The sequence below is a fragment of the Salmo salar genome, chromosome 09 (assembly GCF_965601325.2).
Source record: "Salmo salar chromosome 09, fSalSal1, whole genome shotgun sequence".
Taxonomy (NCBI): domain Eukaryota; kingdom Metazoa; phylum Chordata; class Actinopteri; order Salmoniformes; family Salmonidae; genus Salmo; species Salmo salar.
This window is the reverse complement of record NC_138299.1, coordinates 30,110,463-30,133,093: the sequence shown is the minus strand read 5'-3', so window position 1 is coordinate 30,133,093 and position 22,631 is coordinate 30,110,463. Positions and strand designations below refer to the sequence as shown.

Below are 22,631 nucleotides of genomic sequence, written 5' to 3'. Positions count from 1 at the left end.
ATTTTTTTGAGCAGTGTATGTATGTATGTATGTATGTATGTATGTATGTATGTATGTGTGTGTGTGTTTTTTCCGTAATCGTATCAACATTATATCAGCCTCTTTTCAATGCAACGAAAACAAATATAACTTTGCAAGATTGAGTCTGATTTTGTTGTAGGCAGAGTCAGAGCGCAAGGGAGCAGATTTCTATTGGCGGGTAGCCCAGGAGCGGTCTGTCAATCACCCGCAAATGAATGCGCTTTTCAGATCAGAGTCGCGCGTGTGGACTTTTGTTGATATTCTTTGCTAGTTAGCGAGTTATTAGCCCAGTTATATATAAGTAGAGGTCAGAAATGAGGATTTACTGCTTCCTACAAGAGCACAAAACGTGTAGGCTACATTTCAAGTTGTCTTTGAAAAGCAAATCAGGTAAAACGCTTGTCGTAATTAAAGGGGCAGTGTTGTATTTTGAGACGGGCTTGAATATGCAAATAAGTTCCATTGGTAGGTCTACATTATGCTCAAATAGCCACAATAGTATTGGCTACTGTCTAAAACTGTAAGGGTACAGCCTCAGTGTTCACTGTAAACACGCATGAGTACTTGCACACAATTCTCACAACGTTCAAGTTTCCGCTCACAAGACCTTAAATTTGCTCAGTGCCCCCAAAAATCACATTGGTAACGGCCATCTGGTAGCTAGCTATGCTAACGTTACTTAGCTAGCTATGCTAGCTCTGACTTTGTTAATGTTTCTTCTCAGTGACTCACTGCTCATCTTCACACCAAGAAGTCTCTTCCATATGTTATCAACCTAGACCCTGCCGTGCACGAAGTCCCTTTCCCAGCCAACATCGGTAAGAAATCATCATGCCCACCACCATGCATATAGATGCTTTTAACAATGCCGAATATTAAAATAACTACACTAGTGTTAGTTGCACTAAAACAGCCTGTGGGAAGTCATAAGTTAAATACAATTACACTTCAACTTAGGATGGTAGGATGGTTGTTCATGACAGGGACAAAATATCTAAGGAGCATATTATTAAACAGACTTTCCGAACGTCTCTGCTTACCTCATGTCAAAATAAAAGTCCTGCACGTGCGCCATATGCGGACAAAAAGGGAATAAATTGTTTGGGACTTTTATTTTGACATGAGTTAAGCAGAGTGGAAGTGGGTCTACAACAGACCCACGCTTGGAAAGTCTGAAAATAATATGATTCTTAATTTCCCCTGCCATAATGACCAACAGTCCTGCCCACAGGCAGAGTAAGTTGAAATGGAATTGTATTTAACCTCTGGCTTCTCACGGACTGTTTTTTTGCCCCCCAATACAATTTTAAGCAATGGTAGTATATGTAAATATACCCGCGTTGCTAAAAGCACCTACCCTGCATAATGTGTGGCACTGGCATCATGTCGATAATGCTAATCATTAGTTGAATGTTTCCTGGATGTTCTGTTCATAGAATTCAATCATTATAATTATGTTGGTCTACCCACTGCCTTATTCTATTATTAGCTACCGTAGCTAATAAGTTACAGAAAGCTCCTCCTTGTCCCCTCGTAGATATCTGTGACACAGTGAATTACAAAGAAGTCATGAAGCAATATGGCCTGGATGAATCGTCACGTCATTGAATCTCTTCGCTACAAGATTTGATCAGGTAGGCTAACTCAGTTTCTGCTCACAACAGAATAGGATGTGTATTTATTTGATACATTGACTGTCCAATAGATGTCACCATTGTTATTACTTGTCCAATTTGGGCTGCATAAATCAAAATCGCCATGTTTTGCCACCTTAGGCCATGAAATTCATTGGGAAGAAACAGTACAATCATGAGTAACTATATATATTCTTTTATCTGAAAGTCAGCTGATGACCTCCTGGTAACCATAGAAGAATTATAGTACTTAGTACAGCATTGTACTGTTCTGGTGTTTCCCTACTAGGGCTGGGTGATATGGCCTAAAAATCATCTCTATTTGTTTATGTTTTCTCTAAATAAGCATTGTTGTACAGTCAAATGTAAAATACACTGCATTTCAAACAGTCAGCAATAATCGAATGAATATTGGGCTTGTGAAATTATACTGAAGTTTTCCACAACCATAAGACACACTAATAATTTAATTATTTTATCAAAATAGTTGATCCTGCTTTTTGCTATACTCATTGATCTGGTTTGTTGTCAATGAAAATGCCCTTTTTGTTCAATTTTAACCAGAACCATGTATAATGCACCTTAACTTCTTGTAGCAGGCATTATATAAAATTAACACAAGTCTCATAAACAATCTCATAAGCCCATGTGCTAGTGAGTAGTCAGCTAATCTTTATATTCAAGTTTAGCAAACTTGGATCTATTTGCTAGCTAACAAGGCAGAACAGTTGAATTATTATGAACACACCCTTATGTCCGTCTCCAACTGTTTGAACTGCTTTACTTTTTAGATTTGTGTGTATTGTTAGATGTTACTGCACTGTTGGAGCTAGAAACACAAGCATTTCGCTACACCTGCAAAAACATCTGCTAAATATGTGTATGCGACCAATACAATTATTTGATTTGGATATTGCGCAAAAAGATACATTTGAATTAATCAAATTAATTCGATATATCGCCCAGCCCCAGTACCTACCTGTCCAAACCTTTGACCTTTGTCTGCAGATATGTGTTGATTGACACTCCTGGACAAATAGAAGTGTTTACCTGCTCAGAGTCCGGAAGCATCATCACTGAAACTCTGGTGTGTAGTAGTAATGTGTATTGTTAAAAACATGTAATCATATGACTAGGTTCTACAAAAGTGTTATCAGTGTTGTGATATGTTTGGTGTCTGTGTTAATGTGTTCTCAGGCCTCTTCCTTCCCTTGTGTGCTGGTGTACATGATGGATACGTCTCGTAGCGTCAACCCCGTCAACTTCATGTCTAACATGCTCTACGCCTGCAGGTATGACACACTAGGGGCCATTTTAGATTTTTGATACTGCAAAACTGTGGGGACATTACCTATGCATTATCTATGCAGGCTTTTCAATAGCTACTATAGCCATCTGTGGTTATATCATACATGTGAAGACTAGGGTTTCAATTCAATCAAATCCCAAAGTTTTGTGGAATTTTAAGGTCCTGTGTAGGGTGTTGATTTGCTTATTCACTCTGACTGTTGTTTTTTTTTACTGCAGAATTCTGTACAAGATGAAGCTGCCCTTGATTGTCGTCATGAACAAGGTATGGATTGGCTGCAACACTTTCAACAATCACACTTTCATCTGTAGGTCTGCACTGAGGGCACTCTGAAGTGTTTAAGTGATCAAAGGAAATGCATGTTTTCCATTTCACATCAAATTTTATTGGTCGCATACACATATTTAGCAGATGTTATTGCGGGTGTAGCGAAATGCTTGTGTTCCTAGCTCCAACACTGCAGTAATATCGAACAATACACAAATCTAAAAGAATGGAATTGAGAAATATTAGGATGAGCAATGTTGGAATCTGGAGTATAAAAATATGTATGTATGTGTGATGGGATGTATAGACATTGTGGATAGAATATTTAGTATGTCTGAAGAATACGTAGGATAGAATAGTATATGTACAGCAATAGTTTGAGTTTATTTTATTTTTACAGGGACAGTGCACATTAATCAACGTTTCAGTAAAAGTGCCGGTTTTAGCCAGCCGGCTAATTTTCAACCGCAGTCCCTGGGCAGGTTATTAAAAACAATTACAATATAGACAATCATTGAACAGTGAGCACACGCAGAGTAACATAGGACAAGCAAGACAGCCGCGGCCTAGGCAGCGTGAGCACGACAGAGCAACATAGAACAAAAAGCAACAAGACAAAATCCATAAAACCAACAAAGTGTTTCCACACCTCACAAGCTACAGACAACAGACAACATGGAAAGCGGCAATACACAGCTAGGGATTATGTTCACAAGTCTGATTGGCCTTTAGCCATGTCTTCATGCATTTTGTGAAAGTGTGATATGTGGTGCAGTTATGTGTGTCTGATGGCAGTGTATTCCAGACATGGAAAGCTCTCACAGAGAAAGCAGATTTACTAAAGGTGCTTTTCCTTAAGGGAACTATACAGTCACCTCTCATGGCAGACCTTGTGGATCTGCTGCCATATGTTTGGGTTTTCTGTTTTACAAAAATACTGAGTGGAGGGGGAGCTAGGCCATTTAGGATCTTGAATACAAGACATGCGTCGGTGTATTGCACAAGATTTTCCCAACTCAGGAGCTCATGCTTTCTGAGGATGTAACAGTGATGATGGCTATTGGGCTTTCTATCGAGCACTTTGAGAGCCTGTTTGTAGACAGACTGAATAGGTTTTAATGTTGTATAGCAAGCTTGGGTCCAACTAGTCAAGCAGTATGTTAAGTGGGGGGAGTATCATCGATTTGAAATACAGTTTTGCTACCTCTGTGGTCAAACAATTTCGTATATATCGGAAATTAGCTAGGTTGAATTTGGTTATTTGAATTACCTTTTTCACATGCTTTTTAAAAGAGAGGTTGGAATCAAGTATGATTCCAAGGTACTTAAAATCAGATACCACCTGGAGCTTCTCCCCTGACACATAGACATCTGGCTCAGTAGCATCTGTTGCCCTCTTTGTGAAGAACATGCAAACACGAGTCACTGAGCCACTTTGTAACCTGGACCATTACAGTAGTGAGTTCTTGTGCAGCTTGTTGTTTGCTCTTTGCATGCACATATATCACTGTATCATCTGCATACATTTGAACTTCAGACCCAGTGCAGACGGAAGGCAGATCATTAATGTACAGGCTGAACAGGAGGGGCCCCAGTATTGACCCTTGGGGCACGCCCACATCATAGCTAAGAGTGGGCGACAGCTCATTGCTCACTCTGACACACTGAGTTCTGCCTTCAAGGTATGATTTCATCCATCTCAAGGCATCGGGGGAAAAGTTGAACTTGGACAATTTTGTGATGAGAATCTCATGGTTAACAGTATCGAAAGCCTTCCTTAGGTCCAGAAACACAGCCCCAACAACGCCCCCTTTGTCCATCTTGGACTTCACATTTTCCAGAAGAAAGCAGTTGGCCGTTTCTGTGGAGTGTTTCGCTCTGAAGCCAAACTGCATGGAGTGTAATGTGAAGGGGCTGTTGTTGAGGTGGGAAATCAGTTGTTCTGCTACACACTTTTCAACAACCTTCGACACTACAGGTAGTATACTAATGGGCCTGTAGTTACTCACATCAGCAGGGTCGCCCGATTTAAAGATGGCCGTTATTATGGCTGACTTCCATACCCTTGGAAACACCCCCAGACCAATAGATGTGTTGGTGACCTTAGTAATGGGGCCAATGAGTGACTCTTTGTAGTTTTTAAGAAAGGTAGGAAACACTCCTTACCTAGTCTCTCAAAGCACTTCACGATGACAGAAGTGAGTGCTACGGTGCAATAGTAATTTAGATGTTACCTTTGCTTTCTTGGGTACAGGAACAATGGTGGACATCTTGACGCAAGTGGGGACAGCAGACTGGGATAGGGAGAGATTGAATATGTCCGTAAATGCGGGATGCCGTCTGGGCCCGGCAGCCTTGCGAGGGTTAACGCGCTTAAATGTCTTACGTCGACCACGAAGAACAAGAGCTCACAGTCCTCGGGAGCGACCCACGTCTGTGGCACTGTGTTATCCTCAAAGCGGGCGAAGAAGGTGTTTAGCTTGTCTGAGAGTACGGCGTCGGTGTCCGCGACGTGGCTGGTTCCCTTTGTAATCCTGGATTGTCTGGAGTCCCTGCCACTTACAGTGGTTCTTCCTGTAAAAGTTGTGTCATACTGCAGCACACCTTGCGGGCTGCCACAGAATTCTAATTGTCAGCCATTGTTACCATGTGCTAGTTTGACCACCAGAGTGCATCTTTGAGAAGCATTTGATAGCCTTCAATATTGGATGTACTAGAGAATTTTACTGTATATATTGTCTTTATATTGTCCTGCTAATAGCCCATCCTAGAAACGTTGTTTGCAGAATTCCCAGCCTGCTACGCTGGTGAAAAACAGGGTTAATAAGATATCTGTGAGAATATCTAAGGGACTTTTATATCATTCTAAATTAATTAATAATAATAATTGCTTTGTTTAAAAAATAACTATATTTTGGAGATTATTTCGTTTTCAAATAATCTAAAGTGAGCGAGGAAAAATGACTACGCCATCAACTTGATTATTTAGCAGACCTCACTTGCTTATATTCCCACGTCTGTAGCACTGTGTCAACACATATATTTGAAGAATATCATGGAATATAATTGAACATTTTAGTTTCTCTTAGAATAAAAACCTTAGTGTAACAACAGTTTTAGTATGTAATACTAAAATACAAAAAAAATAAGTGTATTTTTCAGGGTGTGCGCGTGCTGGACAGAGGCATATCAATTCTTACACTATTGTTCTAAATTTAATCACCTTCATCCTCATCATTCCATTAATTGAAATTAAATTTTGAAGTCGTGCAAAATTATACGTTTTTAAGATGGTTTATACTATGGATCATTTAGCTATTTGAATTATAGGACACCTTTTAGGTATAAAAAAATATATATATTATTATTTTATAAGAGTATTGAATTTTGCCTTTAATACTATAGCCCAGAGAAACGCTTTGAATAGCACATTCATAAATGGCAAAAAAGACAGTCAAAAAATAAATCACAAGAAACAAGGTTTTGAAGTGTTTGTCCTATAGCTAAGAGATGCACTATAAGAAAGCTCAGGAAATACATATATTTATTTTACACACATTTAACCACTTTTTTGGGGTAGGTACAAAACTACGTCATACTTCCGTTTTATTTAATTTTTTTAACTGGTACCGGTTACCTTCAGACGAGTTCCGTGACACTTGTTGGGGTCGTATAGCAGAACGGCGATGACTATCATGTTCGTGAGTCTCCCCATTCCATGGAGCTGTCGTAATAGTTCGGACGGAACAGACGTTTTTGTGAGAAGACTGATTTTTAGGATGTCTCGTGGTCTGACAAACACCGCTCTAGCTCTGCCACCTTTCACCACAGATGTGGAAGTGCAACATTGGTGAATCCGGTGGATTGAGACACTGTATCTAGGTTAAACTGGCGGATTTGTATGTAGCCTCGCTACTGTATATAGCCTTGCTACTGTTATTTTTCACTGTCTTTTTACTGTTGTTTTTATTTCTTTACTTACCTATTGTTCACCTAATACCTTTTTTTGCACTATTGGTTAGAGCCTGTAAGTTAGCATTTCACTGTAAGGTCTACACCTGTTGTATTCGGCACACGTGACAAATAAACTTTGATTTGATTTGAGTTTCTGCGTATAGGAAGGGAGGAGCAGAATGGAGTCGTGATCTGATTTGCCGAAAGGAGGGCGGGGGAAGGCCTTGTAGCCATCGTTAAGGGAGAGTAACAATGGTTGAGAGTTTTTGAAGCACGAGTACTACAGGCCAATGTGTTGATAGAACTTTGGTAGTGTTTTCCTCAGATTTGCTTTGTTAAAGTCATCAGCTGCAATAAATGCAGCCTCAGGATATGTGGTTTCCTGGCTGCACAAAGTCCAGTGTAGTTCCTTGAGAGCCGTCATGGTATCCACTTGAGGGTGAATATACACGGCTTTGACGATGACCGAAGATAATTCTCTCTGGATTATTATTTAATAATACAGTATATCTCTCAATGTTCTGGACTGAACAGTGTTGTATGATTCCAAACCAGACCGCAAATGCAGAAGTGCTACTTTGGTGGATGCGGTGGATTGAGAAGCATCCAATGCAAAAACTTGTCTCCAGCTTAATCTTTTTATTTTTTATTTAACCTTTAACTAGGCAAGTCAGTTAAGAACAAATTCTTATTTACAATGACAGCCTACCCCAGCCAAAGCCAGACGACGCTGGGCCAATTGTGCGCAGCCCTATGGGACTCCCTATCACGGCCGGATGTGATGCAGCCTGGATTCGAACCAGGTGACGCCTCTTGTACTGAGATGCAGTGTAGACCACTGCGCCACTCGGGAGCCCCTAAATTAACGGATTTGTAGAGGGATTTTTTTATGCTAATTAGATTTCCACGGGGGCAAGACATAACCCACATGAGTCGATGTCCCGCCCCCATAAAAATCTGCCTGTTTAAGATAGAGATATCTGGTTTCAATCCACCACATCCTCCGCATCCGCAGTAAAAGGTGGCAGAGCTACAGCTGTGTTTGTCAGACCTTGAGACTCTCACGTGTTCTCTGTTTCGCTCTACGACCCCCACGTCTGAAGTCGGTACTGCCGATCTGCTAACTTCTGTCTGTAGCATCCGAACAGTTCGGGCTACTCACTAACATCACCCCGCTGTGGAAAGGTGAGACTCTCAGCAACATGTTGTTTTTCTCTAGGACACCCACAGGCCTCACAAGACCCGTCTGACCCCGGTACCAAAAATGAATAAGTACAGTACCTGTCAAAAGTTTGGACACACTTACTCATTTCAGGGTTTTTCTTTATTTTGACAATTTTCTACATTGTAAAATAATAGTGAAGATATCCAAACTATGAAATAACACATGGAATCAAATAGTGACCAAGAAAGTGTTAAACAAATGAAAATATATTTTAGATTCTTCAAAGCAGCCACCCTTTGCCTTTGATAGCTTTTCACACTCTTGGCATTCTGTAGTAAAAATAAAGAGAAACATAAGTTCCCCTGTTAAGGTTACCCATCTTCCCTTACAGTGAGTGAGGAAAGCAAGTAGGGCACGAGCTTTGGGAACTTCCTGAAATAGAGAAAGGAATGGGTGCAGGTACGAAACAGGAAGTCTCAGTGACTACCGCAGGACCCTGAACTTTCATACGTCACCTGTAAGAACCCCCCCCCCATTAATTAAATGGGAAGGGCTGTATCTCATTAGTCCAATGTGGTTCCCTCTTCTTCATCTGCACTGATCTACTGTAACCTCTCAGGTAAGGTGTGATGTAGTATAGTCCTACCAGCTCACTCCATTCAGCAGCAACTGAAGGAGAGGATGTAAGGAGGCCATTTTAGATTATGAAGATGCACCTTGGTGTGTTGGCTACTGGGAATTCTATCCCTACCTGCATGCCTACTGGTCCCCGCTTCAGAACTGCTGAAGCTCCTTGGACTATTGCAGTGTTGCAGTGCCACTTAAGTAGGTTTTTTGTTTGCTCTTACTGACTGAAACTTAACAAGTGATGTTTTTGCATAAAGGTTGGACAAAGTGAACCCCTTGTTTCCTGTTTTCTTGTCAGAAGTTTGAGCCTCATTTTGTTAAAAAGGTGGGGTAATGACTGATGGAATAATGTGCTTGTATCCTTTTTTTATTTTACAGATGTAGGATCTTAATTTGATCACCCAGTTGCAGGAGAATTTATAACTTGTAGTGTGTTTGTTTAATAAAAAGCCTTCTAAAGTTGATAATTTCCACTTTGAAATTGCAGACTTGAATTTTCCCTTTTCAAAATGTTTTATCAACCCATACAAAAACATACATTTAATTATAATCCACATAATTCATATGTCCTGTTGCCTGCTGTAGGAAACTGCCTCAAATGAATATCCTCATCTGTAAATGGTTTTGTTATATTTTGTTTAGTGTAAGTTAATTATATTGATGGGTTCTGACTTCTAAACTTGAAATATTTTTAATAATCAGGTATCCTATGGAAATGAGGAGTGCCACAGTCTGGCTTGTACACCATAAGTTAATGGTTATCTGTAGGAGGAATGTATATGGTGGGGTCAATTAAGGTTGGATAAGAGCCACGGGCTTGGACTGTACAGAGTAAAGGAAAGGCGATCACATGGTTGCAGTCACTGATAAAGGTGGAGAGCTGTGGATTAGTGAGGAATGGGGGCCGAGGTCAGGTCACATTAAGGGAGAAGGAACAGTTTATTACCCGCCTCACTTAACTTCCTGCCTAGCAATAAAGATGTAATGTTTATAGGGAAGGAGGAGACTTCATCCAAATTGGGGTATATATACTTGTGGTGGTGGAAACATGTCTTTGCCTGTTCAGCTGTCTGACCCATTGGGGGAATAAACTTGGTTTGAGCTTTACTAATCGTCTGAGTTTTTACTCTTTATTTAGAACCTAAAACTATGAAGCTTTTTCTCCAGTGGAAGAACACACACATCTGTTAGCCATTCCTACCTGTTGAATGCTCATCAACAGTCATGTTGAGTCCTGAAAGTACACTACCAGTCAAGTTTAAGAACACCTACTCATTCAAGGGATTTTCTTTATTTTTAACTATTATTCTACATTGTAGGATAATAGTGAAGACATCACAACTATGAAATAACACATATGGAATCATGTAGTAACCAAAAAAGTGTTAAAACAAATCAAAATATATTTGAGATTATTCAAATAGCCACCCTTTGCCTTGATGACAGCTTTGCACACTCTTGGCGTTCTCCCAACCAGCTCCATGAGGTAGTCACCTGGAATGCATTTCAATTAACAGGTGTGCCTTCTTAAAAGTTAATTTGTGGAATTTATTTCCTCAATGCATTTGAGCCAATCAGTTGCGTTATGACAAGGTAGTGGGGTATACAGAAGATAGCCCTATTTGGTAAAACTCCAAGTCCATATTATGGCAAGAACAGCTCAAATAAGCAAAGAGAAACGACAGTCCATCATTACTTTAAGACAAGGTCAGTCAATACAGAACATTTCAAGAACTTTGAACATTTATTCAGGTGCAGTCACAAAAACCATCAAGTGCTATGATGAAACTGGCTCTCATGAGGACCGCCACATGAATGGAAGACAGAGTTACCTCTGCTGCAACGGATAAGGTCATTAGTTACCAGCCTCAGAAATTGCAGCCCAAATAAATGCTTCAGAGTTCAAGTAACAGACACATCTCAACATCAACTGTTCAGAGGAGACTGCATGAATCAAGCTTTCATGGTCGAATTGCTGCAAAGCAATCACTACTAAAGGACACCAATAATAATAAGAAGAGACTTGCTTGGGCCAAGAAATACGAGCAATGGACATTAGACCGGTGGAAATTTGTCATTTGGTGTGGAGTTCATATTGGAGAATTTTGGTTCCAACTGCCATGTCTTTGTGAGACGCAGTGTGAGTGAACGGATGATCTCCGTATATGTATTTCCCACCGTAAAGCATGGAGGAGGAGGTGTTGGGGTGCTTTGCTGGTGACACTGTCTGTGATTTATTTAGAATTCAAGGCACACTTAACCAGCATGGCTACCACAGCATTCTACAGCGATACATCATCCCATCTGGTTTGCGCTTAATGGGACTTTCATTTGTTTTTCTAAAGGGCAATGACCCAACACAACTCCAGCCTGTTTGGGATGAGTTGGACTGCAGAGTGAAGGAAAAGCAGCTAACAAGGGCTCAGCAGATGTGGGAACTCCCTCTAGACTTTTGGAAAAGCATTCCAGGTGAAGCTGATTGAGAGAATGCCATGAGCGTTTTGACCGGTAGTGTATATATTTTTATATCATGATCTAACAAGTCGTTTTTTTTCTATTGTATTACAAATGTACTCATGTTTGTGAAAGTTCTTCGGTGTTGGTTGTCTCGATCCTCTAAAATAAAAATAAAGTGGTTATGAATGTGTTCATCCTAGTCTTGTGTGGCTGGCTGCGTGAGATGCATACTGCCATATGTGAATGAAACGTGGAGGGAGGACAGACAAAATATTCTGGATTCGAGGCCTTCTCTCCTGGCTTAAGAATCAAACGGTCTCTCCCACGTTCACAAATACAGCAGCATGGTATTCTGTGAAGACTGAGAATACAGCCTTTTGCCTTTCTGCAGGCAAATGACATCATTAGCCTACAGAAGGACCGCTTATGACTTTTAGCACATTTGTTAGTGCCTTAGGTGAGTCGGCTGGGCCCAATCACACCCTGACTCTCCATTCGGTCCTAACTCTTCAATGTTTCCAGATCTGTACCGTAGATGTAGTTTTCATCTGCTCTGACAACTCTGCTTTTTGCACAACAATAATTGATATAGCCTTAAGAGAGACGGGTGGATTATATCACGGATCGGTCTTTACTCTTAATGGCCAAAGTTTCCCTTAGTTTGTTCAAGATTAATGGGTTTTACCACAGGTTCACACACACACACACAATCCCCGACTCTCAGAAGAGATAAGATAAAAGTGTTGTGACAATACAAACAATTGCAGCAGCCAGATGCCTCTTGTGTCGCTGTGTTCTTCCGGCGATGGTGACTCACCTCCGCAATGGCATTTACAGGACACTTCACACTCAGCCCTCTCCCTGACACCCTCCGCTCCCCTCACAGCTCGTGGACTACAAATTCCGCTAGACACAGAACTAAAACAGGATATGGAGAGTGGCAGAGGAATTCACAGCTCAGCAGGAAAATGTCAAAACGCCTACTAGTGATCACGTCTACAAGGAAAAATTCAAAGCTGTATGAGGAGGATGGTGTAACTACAATCTACAGAAATCTAGTTTGCACGACAAGTTGAAACAACTGAACTCTTTTTGGGGACTAGAGAATGCGGTCAAATGTCATATAAGCTTTTGTCTGTGCACAACATAGCGGACTTATCTTTTTCATGCAATAACATTAACTTGGTGCTTCCTATTTCATGCATTAACTTGCCTTCACGTTTAATTTCTCACGTCGTAACAAAGACCTAAGCTTTGTTTTCAGTGAAGAGGATATATCTGTTGTGTCCAATGACGACATGCATTTTGCAAGATGTCATCATTATATTGTCCTGCGGGCATATTAGAAATATGAAATAAGGTTTACGTCATAGAATTGATTTCATATGATTTATCGTTAGGGTAACTTTGGTCCAGCAGTCTCACTTAGCCAGATGACTCATGCCACCATTACAATATTGAGTCTTACCTTATGACATAATCCTTTGGGTGTGAGGAGGTTAAGTGGATTCAGGAAGTGTGTTGACCTGGCCCTCTGGAATACAGCATATCATCCATTCGTACTGTATCTGATGGAGATGAAAGGAATGATATGCATTGCTGTGGCGTACATATTACATATTATTCTTCTATATCCTGCCCTAGGCTCTTTCAGATAATAATTAGATTGATTGAAACCCTGAATTCTAATGTCACTGCAGAGGCTGTATAATGAGAGAGAGAGAGGAATAATGACAGTCTAATGAATAGTGGATGGAGTTTGGTGTGGGTGAGTGGTCAACAGCACGGGACTGAAGCAGTGAGTTCATCATCCCACTACACAGAGGCTCGCTGCAGACCGACAAGCCCCCCACCCCAACTCCCCAAACAGCACTTATAGATTTACTGCAGACCTCCCCACCCCTTCACACAAACAAGAGACTGTCCCACCATACCAAGATAAATGAATATCTTTATCGTAAACCTATGTCACCTTTGTGCCACCCCCTTACAAACACGTTATAGCACTGAAAACCTGTGTCCCCCTTCTCCCCTCACAACCCTTATATAGATTTACTGTTAAACCATGTGGGTCTCCACTCCACCCCATGCAAACATGACTGTTGTTGCATCATCTAACGTCTGGTATTTATGATTTTTACATTTAAGTGAAATAATGCCTATCTTTCCTTGTGACATTGTCCTCATTGTTTGCTGTGTCATTATGTGATCTATGTGGATTAGGGGTCAGATACATGCACTGCATCTGCAAAGACAAGAGGCATCCGTGATTGGCTGGACATGACATAGTTGGAGTGTTACTGGTGATGATTAGGCTTTCCTTGCAACACATCGTCATCTACCCTAGCCTCCTCTCCTCTTCCCATCCCCCTCTCCCCCTTCTAGGAATGTTTATGTCATTGTTTTACACTGAACAAATGTGTATGGGTTTGCTCTGTCACTTCTGCAGGGGTAAGACTGCACAGTCCAACGCAGTGATAGACAATGGAGATGTGTAATACAAACAATATCATCCATCTTCTCGCCATCAATCTCTTTCTCTTTCCTGCCTCCAATTCTGTGGCTGTTCTTCCGCACATAACCGCTCCCACTCTCTTCCGCCCTCTCTTTCTTTCTCTTTCTTTCTTTCTTTCTTTCTTTTCTTTCTTTCTTTCTTTTCTTTCTTTCTTTCTTTCTTTCTTTCTTTCTTTCTTTCTTTCTTTCTTTCTTTCTTTCTTTCTTTCTTTCTTTCTTTCTTTCTTTCTTTCTTTCTTTCTTTCTTTCTTTCTTTCTTTCTTTCTTTCTTTCTTTCTTTCCTTCCTCTTCTTTCTCTCCGCATCCTTTGAAATGCACTGTATCTCTCTCCTCTGCTCATAACCCACACAGGCGCATTCTCTCATCAGCACCCACTCTCATCCCCTCTCGCTCTCTCTCTGTCTCTCACATTCTCCCCTCTGCACACGACTCTCCTGCTGGCATGAAGCTGCATGACATCATCTGGGCTGGTGCAAGCAGAATAGCAGATGAGGACACCGTGTGTGTCGGCACCCTCCCTTCTTTGCACCCCCAACACTCTGTGTCTAATTACAATGCACCTTGAGATGATAAAACCACCTCTCTCTACTGCGTGCTGTGTTAATAGGTTTGTTTCATTTGCCTCCTGAATCACTGCACTCTGCAGTCCCTGCCCTCCACCCCTGCCTTACAACACTCATGTATTATGACATCATTCGAATGCAGCCGACTTCTCGCCTTGAGGGCACAATCATCAATATTAATGTTGCCTGCTATTGATGCTTGTTAGTCTTCACACAGAAATGTAGGTTTTAATGTTTAGATAATTTAATTGATGTAAATTGGTGGATGGCTCGGGTTCCTTTCATCCTATTGTATCAAATTCTCCCTCTTTTATCTCTCATATCCTGCCTTTATCTGTTTTCTCTCCAGCTAGTCTCTCCCTGTTTGTGCTGTGAACCCTGAGTGATGACATGGTCATGCTGGGAGTCTGTGTTCCTGACGTTACTGGGATGTTCTTAGAGCACTTAGTGTTCTGTTCCTAGGGTTGCAATATTCCAGGAACTTTCAATAAATTCCCTGGTTTTCCAGAAATCCTGGTTGGAGGATTCCAGATTGCCTGCTTATTCCCTCTTGATTCCGGGAATCCTCCAATCCTCCAAAAATGAGATTTATTGAAAGTTCCTAGAATTTTGCAACCCTATCTGTTCCATACACCGCTTCCAAGCATGGCATCAAGAATCATGTAGTTTTGAATGGGATCTAGCGTCGTGGTGTCTCACACTGTCAGTACAGGGCTGAACAGTCCTGGTCCCACAGTGCTGCAGGGTCTGCAGACTTTTGTTCCAGCCCAGCACTAACAAACACATCCCATTGATAGTGAGGCAGGTGTGGTAGTACTGGGCTGGAATCAAAACCTGCACACCCTGCATGTTCTCTAGTGTTTTTCATTATATTATGGAACCAATAAAAGTACTTCAATGCAAGCAAATTACACTGTGGTACAAAACAGAACACCTTCCTCATATTGAGTTGCACCCCCTTTTGCCCTCAGAACAGCCTCAATTCATCAGCGCATGGACTCTACAAGGTGTCAAAAACATTCCATAGGGATGCTGGCCCATGTTGACTCCAATGCTTTCCACAGTTGTATCAAGTAGACTGGATTTCCTTTGGGTGGTGAACCATTCTTGATACAGACGGGAAAGTGTTTAGTGTGGAAAAACCCAGCAGCAGTTCTTGAAACACTGAAACTAGTGTGCCTGGCACCTACTACCATACCCCCGTTCAAAGGCACTTAAATATTTTGTATTGCCCATTCACATACTGAATGGCACACATACATAATCAATGTCTCAATTGTCTCAAGGCTTAAAAATCCTTGCTTTAACCTGTCTCCTCCCCTTCATCTACACTGATTGAAGTGTATTTAACAGGTTACATCAATAAGGGGTCATAGCTTTCACCTGGATTCACCTGGTCAGTCTATGTCATGGAAAGAGTAAGTGTTCATAATGTTTGTTACACTCAGTGTATATATTGATCACTATTTGAAAAATCAATTTACATCTCAACTTTATTTAAATACCATTAAAACTGAGACACTTGGAGGAGAACCAGAAGAACAGATGGACTGTTTTAAATAGCCTTTGACAGGCCACAGTTGATCCAGACACAGTGTGTCTGTGCGTGTGTGTGCGGTAGCTGATCGAGACAGTGCTGTTGGTGAGGTGAGTGTAGTCTAGACATCAATATCTCTGGGACTGAAGATGATGAGACATAGATCCATCTGTGCTGACAGTAATAGATCTGACATTTACTGCTAAAACCTGACTGACTCAAACCAGCCACAACCAGCTCTTCATTCAACATGATTCTGATTCTGATTTTGCAAATAACTTTTTGTATAGAGTGCATTGTATGCGTTGCATTGCTTGACTTGGGCAGGAGCTCACTGGAGCTGGATACCAGCACCTCAAATGTTCTACTGCTTGATCTCCTGTTGCTCAAAAGTATTGTGGATCTCCTGCACCTAAATATAAACAGTACCGGCACCCAAAATTAGTACTGGCACCTATTTCAGCCCAAGTCAAGCCCTGATGCGTTGCAAAGGAAAAAGTACATGCAACTAAATACCCCTATCTTGTTTCTCTCACTATTTAGGATGTATCCATCCTTGCAGCTTGCCTCCACTCAGCAAAGGGTTAAAGAACATCCCGTTAACCCCTGCCTATTCCTCCTCCACATTACCCCCGCTCCCTCCTCTCCACCAGCTCTCCAGCCAATCAGGGGCCTGGATTCCTCTGGGCCAATGAGATGGCTAGGAGGTGATGTCATGCAGTAATAGCTGGTTGTGGTGCTGATGCTGCTGAGAGCACAGCCCAAACAGTAGAGAAAGAGGGAAGAAAAAAGCAAGATAAAGACATAGGAGAATACCACCAGCACTGCTCAGCACACGGTGAGTCCATCTGAACTACCGAAACAACAACAAAAAGTATGGCAGGTTGCATTCTGCATCCAGGATAATTGTCCTATTATATTAATTTCAAAATGTTATATTAATTTCCAAAGCTATTTTGTTGTATATTTTGCTGATTTAAGTCTGTCTGTTGTGTATTCACTAAATATTGGGCTGTTTCATATTTGAAAAGGCTTTAGCTATCTGAGTGTATGTATGAGATGCCTCTCTGCTGCAGTCAGATGATGGACATTCTCTGTGCAACACTGACTATGACATCCCCCGAGATGCACAGGGAGTTTACATCACCTCTGCTGTAGAGGTGTGTGCTCAGTGTTTGGCTGAACAGATTAACCACAGATGGAAATAATACATTGAAATGTAGTGATGCTTACAAGAAACAGTCTGCCCTAGATGATTTTGTAAAGTGGCTTTAATTCACATAAATGCAGTTTATGCAATTCATACAGCGTGCATTGCTTATTATGCATTTATTAAAAAGTGCTTTACTTGTTGACAAAAGAGTTTAATGTGAGAAAGCTGACGTTGATGATCAGTACAGGATGTTTGAGATGACTTTATGCATGTTGTTATGCAATGAGGAGATTGTGAGTCTGAATAGTGGAGAGAGATCTCAGTGTATGTGTGTGTGCATGTTCACGCCTGTGTGTAAAATAGTGTGGGGGCTTTTGGTTTGGAAGCCAGTGTAAGTCAGAAAAGCATGTTGATTTCAAGTACCTGAATGATTTACTTCTCAGTCAATGCTCACAGTAGGCAGGCTCAACAACAGCAATGTTCAATATGGAACAGTAGTCCTACAGCTAGTCGTGACTGAAGTTTTTGGGGGGGTATTTTATTAGGATCCCCACTAGCTGTTGCGAAATCAGCAGCTACTCTTCCTGGGTATGTAGGGGGGAATGTATTGTGTGGCCTAGTGGCCTAGCTACTGTTGTGAAGTAGCTTTGTGTAAGCATGTGAGATGAGGGGGCAGTAAGAAAGAGAGTGGATGGAGAGAAAGAGGAGAAAAAACAAATAGAGAGCGAGAGAAAATATTCAGATTCTCTGTGTGGATTCTTTTGTTGTCTTTGTGGTGAAATGAATGGACCACAAGTGAGTCACAGTGATTGCTTGAAGAGCAGGATCTAACATCTATTTAAGTTATTATCAAGAATTTAATAGATGTATTTTTCTCTCCTTCCATTACTCTCTTCTTTTTGCTGTAGACAATAAGGCCTGTATGTTATGTGAGCAAGCTATGTAGGCCCTGCCTTGTTTTATCATAACAATACAGTACCATCATGCTCTGATAATGAGTGTGATCTGTCCATCTGATTATCACGAGGAGAGACAGAGGGCTTGAGAATGGTTAGGTCACTTCTGCGGTAGAATACAGATGGTACTCTCACCCATTCTCCCTCCACCCCCCGATCTCTTTCACACCCCTCCCTATCTCGTTTCATGACAAGCACAGGGCCTCAAGTGCTCTTGATGAGTGGGTTTGAATGAAGGCTTCACAGTAGCTCACGATGGGCCAGTTTTATTGTAATGGTAGTGGGATTCTGTAGCAATACAGCGATTTAACATGTGTTTGCAGATTTCAGGATCTGATGATAAAGCAACTTTCTTTGTCTCGCCTTTCAGAAATATCTGATTCACCACAGTGTCTTTAGAAGAAAAACAAGAGGCAGAATGACTCTTGCAGGTACGTGTGTGTGTGTGTGGCTTGCGTGCTCATGTGTGAGTGAGAGAGATAGAGAGAGACTAATGCTGATCTCACTTAATATTCTCTCCCCTGAAGCGTACAGAGACAAGATGCGGGAGCTCCCTCTAGCTTCCATCTTCTGTTCCTGCATCCTATCTGAACCCAAAGAAAAGCCCACCAAGAAAGAAGGTAAACGGTTTTACACAATTCTAACACAATCATCAACCTACCATTCCCACAGCACATCATATAAGCCATTTCAGTCAATGAGCCAGTAATCAGAAAAATATAATATTGTTTTTTGAGGCCGCTAAAAATGGCAGCTACACAAATGGCAACCCCCCCTTCATCGGTCCCCAATTTCCTTTGGGTTCTTCCTTTATACAATCTCACACTTTACTTAATCTCTGCCTGCCCTCTGCAGGTGTGGTGGACCTGAACCTGTGCATCATCAGGGATATGGAGGTGATTGAGCTGAACAAGAGAAGGTCCGGCCAGGCCTTTGAGGTCATCCTGAAGCCACCCTCGTTCGACGGGGGTCCGAACACCCTCGCCATCACACCCCCACGCAGGGAGCCCTCCCTGGAGGAGATCCAGAGGAAGCTGGACGCCGCGGAGGAGAGGAGAAAGGTGAGGGGTCAAAGGTCAGGGGTCAGAAAGGACAGACAGAAAGACGGCATTGACTGTTTCTAGATTGGTATGGTGGATTGCTCACCGAATGTTGGTCAGAATTGTCTGTTCCCAGTTTGTTGGGGTATAGGTGGAAGTTCTTGCACTGTTAATTGGGACTGCTTTGTTTTATCGAAGCGATAGGGATTGTGGTGGGGCTCTCTGCCCACTCTGGTCTCTCTTTATCCACTCACCCCTCTCTCTTCCACCCTCTATCACCCCCTAGTGCCAGGAGGCTGAGTTGCTGAAGCACTTGGCAGAAAAGCGGGAACATGAGCGTGAGGTGGCCCAGAAGGCCCTGGAGGAACACAACAGCTTCATCCGGCTGGCCAAGGAGCGGCTGGAGCTGCGCATGGAGCACAACAAGGAGAAACGGGAGGCACACCTGGCCGCCATGCTGGAACGCCTGCAGGAGAAGGTAGAGTTACACTCAGCTGATACCCTAGGCAGGGTTGGGGTCCATTCCATTTCAATTCACTCAATACAGGAAGTGAATTTAAGAGGAATCGAGTCCAACCCTGACTCTAGCTCCCTTTTTTTAATCTGTCATGGATATCATCTATATTATGGCAGAATAGTTCTAGTCAGTTGAGATATGTTCTTTTTTGTGATATTAAAGTTCAGAATGAATACTGTGTAACACATTTGAAACTATTATTGTCCCTTTCTAATGTAGCTGGTTTGAGAAACAATCAATTGAGATACACTCTACTGACTAAACATCCATAGATCATCATTACTTTTGACCAATATTTTCTTCCCTGATATGAAACGGACAGGAAATCTAAAGGGTGGTTTCTGTGTTTCTTTTTCAGGACAAGCACGCTGTGGAGGTGAGGAAAAACCGAGAGCACAAGGAGGAGAGCGGGTAGAGAGAGAGAGATGGAGAGAGAGCGTGGGGCCTCTGTTTTGTTGAGTGAGAAAAGGAGAGAAGAGAAAAGACAACAAAAAAAGACAGTTTCTTAAAATGGAAATGGGATTTGTTTGACATACGAGAATTCACAGTGATGGAATAGGAGGTGTGCATACAATCTTTTTGTGTCAACAAAAGCAAAAAATGGAAGTTGGTTATTTTCAGAGCAGGCTGATGTGGTTTCCTCAGAGCAATGGTGGAGAGACAGAAAATCAAGTTGTACTTTTGTAGTGCCCTTGAGTGTAGCGGAGTATAAGAGCGCTATGCACAATTTATAAACCACACTGAGTAGATATTGGCACATTTTATAGGCTTGGCATTTATAATAGACCATGAACCCAGGACTCTCTGGAAAACAGTGGAAATTGTAACTGAGTGGACTATCCTGGCTAAATAAAATGAAAATACAATAAAATGAATACATCATTATTTGCAAGAAATTGAAATATATTCTGGTCAATAAAATCACTGACACACATACTTAAATTTAAAGCATTCTACACATCATTCTGGATCACACTTTTCAACACTTTTTGGCATGTCAGCTTATGTACATAAATAAGTGAGTAGTCTGGTGTTGATCTTTTGTACAGATGTAGGGTCTTAATTTGATCACTCTTTTGTTGCTGAGAATTTATATTAAAATAAGGGTTTTTAAGGAGAGTATTCTCTCTCTGCAGTAGTGAAAGATATAGGTATGATATGGAAAAATATATGAATTAACTCAGCTGACTACAGTACTAGAAGCAGAAAAATAAGTTATTGCCTCTGACATTTTTCTTAGAGGTTGATGTTTTAGCTAACTAAAACTCCTAGTACTGTATTGCGCAAGCTAAAACATGCTGAAATGCAACTTGTGATGCATTTCAGTTTTAAAAGGCTTCTAAAGTCGGTAATTTCCACTTTGAAATGTCAGACTTGATTTGCCCTAATGAAAAATGTATCAACCCCCACAAAATCTCTATGAATTATAATCACATTTCCTGTTGCTGCAGGATTATTTTCCTGTTGTGGCAAACTAAGATCCTACATCTGTACTGCTAGTTTCTTTGTATGTTTTCAGTCATAGTAGTTGTGATTAGTCGTAGAATAGACTGCATTGCACGTATATGTACTACTTACAGATGTATGTGATATGTCACTCAATATCAATTAAAAAGTAAAAGTCAGTATAAGAGATCCTTGTTGTTTGTATGCTTACTTACATGTGCACTAGTCACGTGCGCGTGCGCTTGTGTCTTAGCTAACTGCCCTATCTCTGAACTCTGTGTTGTAGGTGTCATGACGGCCTGATCACAACACAAGCTGAACTTATTTTGGAAGCCATTTTGGGAGGCCATTCGCCAGCCTGTAGCCCTCTGGGTTCAGTTCTTTGGAGAAAAGACTCTGAGACTATGAGATTTTAATGATGACACATGAGAGAGGTGGTCAAGTCAACGACTGAAGTGGAATGTTTTAGGATCTGACCAGTACAACAAAAAAGATTGAGCTGAAACATCAGAGTTCTGCTCAGGATTCTCAGTAATGTGCCGACAGTGCCATTGGTGTGTGTGTGTGTGTGGAGTTTGTGGTTGGAGGGCCGGGGGAAGTGGGGGCATGTGCGTGAGCGTAAGTATGAGCCTGAGTGTGTATGCTTCAGTAAAACCACTTTGATATCACATTGTGCTTTGAGCACACACTTTCAGGCAAGGTTTTAACTTAAATTTCATTAATGAGTTTGGTTTGTAAACTTGAGTCTGTCTGAGCCAACATCATTGTAACTCTACTGAGATGAACAGAGGTCAGGGTATGATGTGGCTGTTTGTTACTGTACAGAAATTGTGCTCCATTTCAGATGACAAAAAGGAATAAAAAGAATTGTTTTGAATATGTGAATTTCTTTATTGAAATAAATCCGAAAATATTATCCAATACATTAAATAATCCTAAATAAACAATGCATTTTAAAGCTCAATAGAAAATATATCCATGTTTGATTATTCAAATCAATCTTTTAATGACACAGCCAAAGCTACACAAATACTTTCAATACATTCTACGCATGTAGGGATTGAGCCTTCAACCTTGATATTGCCAGCACCATGGCCCAACCAGCTGTGCCACCAGGCTGGACCTCGTCACTCTAATATCATTACTGTTCGATGGTAGGCCTGACACAGGTGCAGCCCACTGAGATGACCTTTGACTCCAGCCGGTAGTGGCATTTCTTCCCACTTCCCATCACCATCCTCAGGACTAGGATCTGGTAGAAGATGGGTTTGGACTTCAGGTTCCTGTCCTCCTTACCCTTGATGTTCAGACATCCCTTCAGAGAGCACCTGACCTCCGAGATGATGGGGGGAAAGCGTCGATCGTCATAGGTAGTGCTGGAGAGAGAGGACGATATTAGAGATCAATGTATTCAACAGAGCACAGTCGATAATTTCTCATACTTATTTCAAAGCAAGCGTCTTAAAGGTAT

At 41.4% G+C, this 22,631-nt stretch overlaps 2 protein-coding genes and 1 long non-coding RNA gene across 5 annotated transcripts in view; 2 read left to right on the top strand and 1 right to left on the bottom strand.

The window, feature by feature from the left end:
• The first annotated feature begins 216 nt into the window (after nt 1-216).
• Nucleotides 217-10,084, top strand: LOC145858011 (uncharacterized). Its single transcript, XR_014378739.1, has 7 exons — nt 217-411; nt 746-839; nt 1,559-1,655; nt 2,664-2,742; nt 2,853-2,947; nt 3,183-3,228; nt 5,486-10,084. It is a non-coding gene; the product is annotated as an uncharacterized LOC145858011 (long non-coding RNA).
• Nucleotides 10,085-15,962: 5,878 nt separating this feature from the next.
• Nucleotides 15,963-22,037, top strand: LOC106611163 (stathmin-4). 2 transcript variants are annotated; one of them, XM_014211074.3, is made up of 7 exons: nt 15,963-16,886; nt 18,528-18,588; nt 18,685-18,777; nt 19,013-19,218; nt 19,484-19,675; nt 20,073-20,090; nt 21,447-22,037. In XM_014211074.3, exons 2-7 carry the CDS (start codon nt 18,576-18,578, stop codon nt 21,453-21,455), a joined length of 531 nt encoding a protein of 176 aa, XP_014066549.1. In that variant the 5' UTR covers nt 15,963-16,886; nt 18,528-18,575; the 3' UTR covers nt 21,456-22,037. The 2 variants fall into 2 exon arrangements, with proteins under 2 accessions (XP_014066549.1, XP_014066548.1); XM_014211073.3 differs by lacking the exon at nt 21,447-22,037 and having other exon boundaries at nt 15,984-16,886; nt 20,073-21,347.
• Nucleotides 22,031-22,631, bottom strand: part of LOC106611151 (interleukin-17F) — a 22,162-nt gene continuing 21,561 nt past the window's right edge. For both annotated transcript variants that reach the window (XM_045723567.2, XM_014211053.2), the window contains one exon: nt 22,031-22,536. In XM_045723567.2, coding sequence (XP_045579523.1) covers nt 22,302-22,536 — 235 coding nt within the window. In that variant the 3' untranslated portion in view covers nt 22,031-22,301. The remainder of the gene's footprint in view (nt 22,537-22,631) is intronic.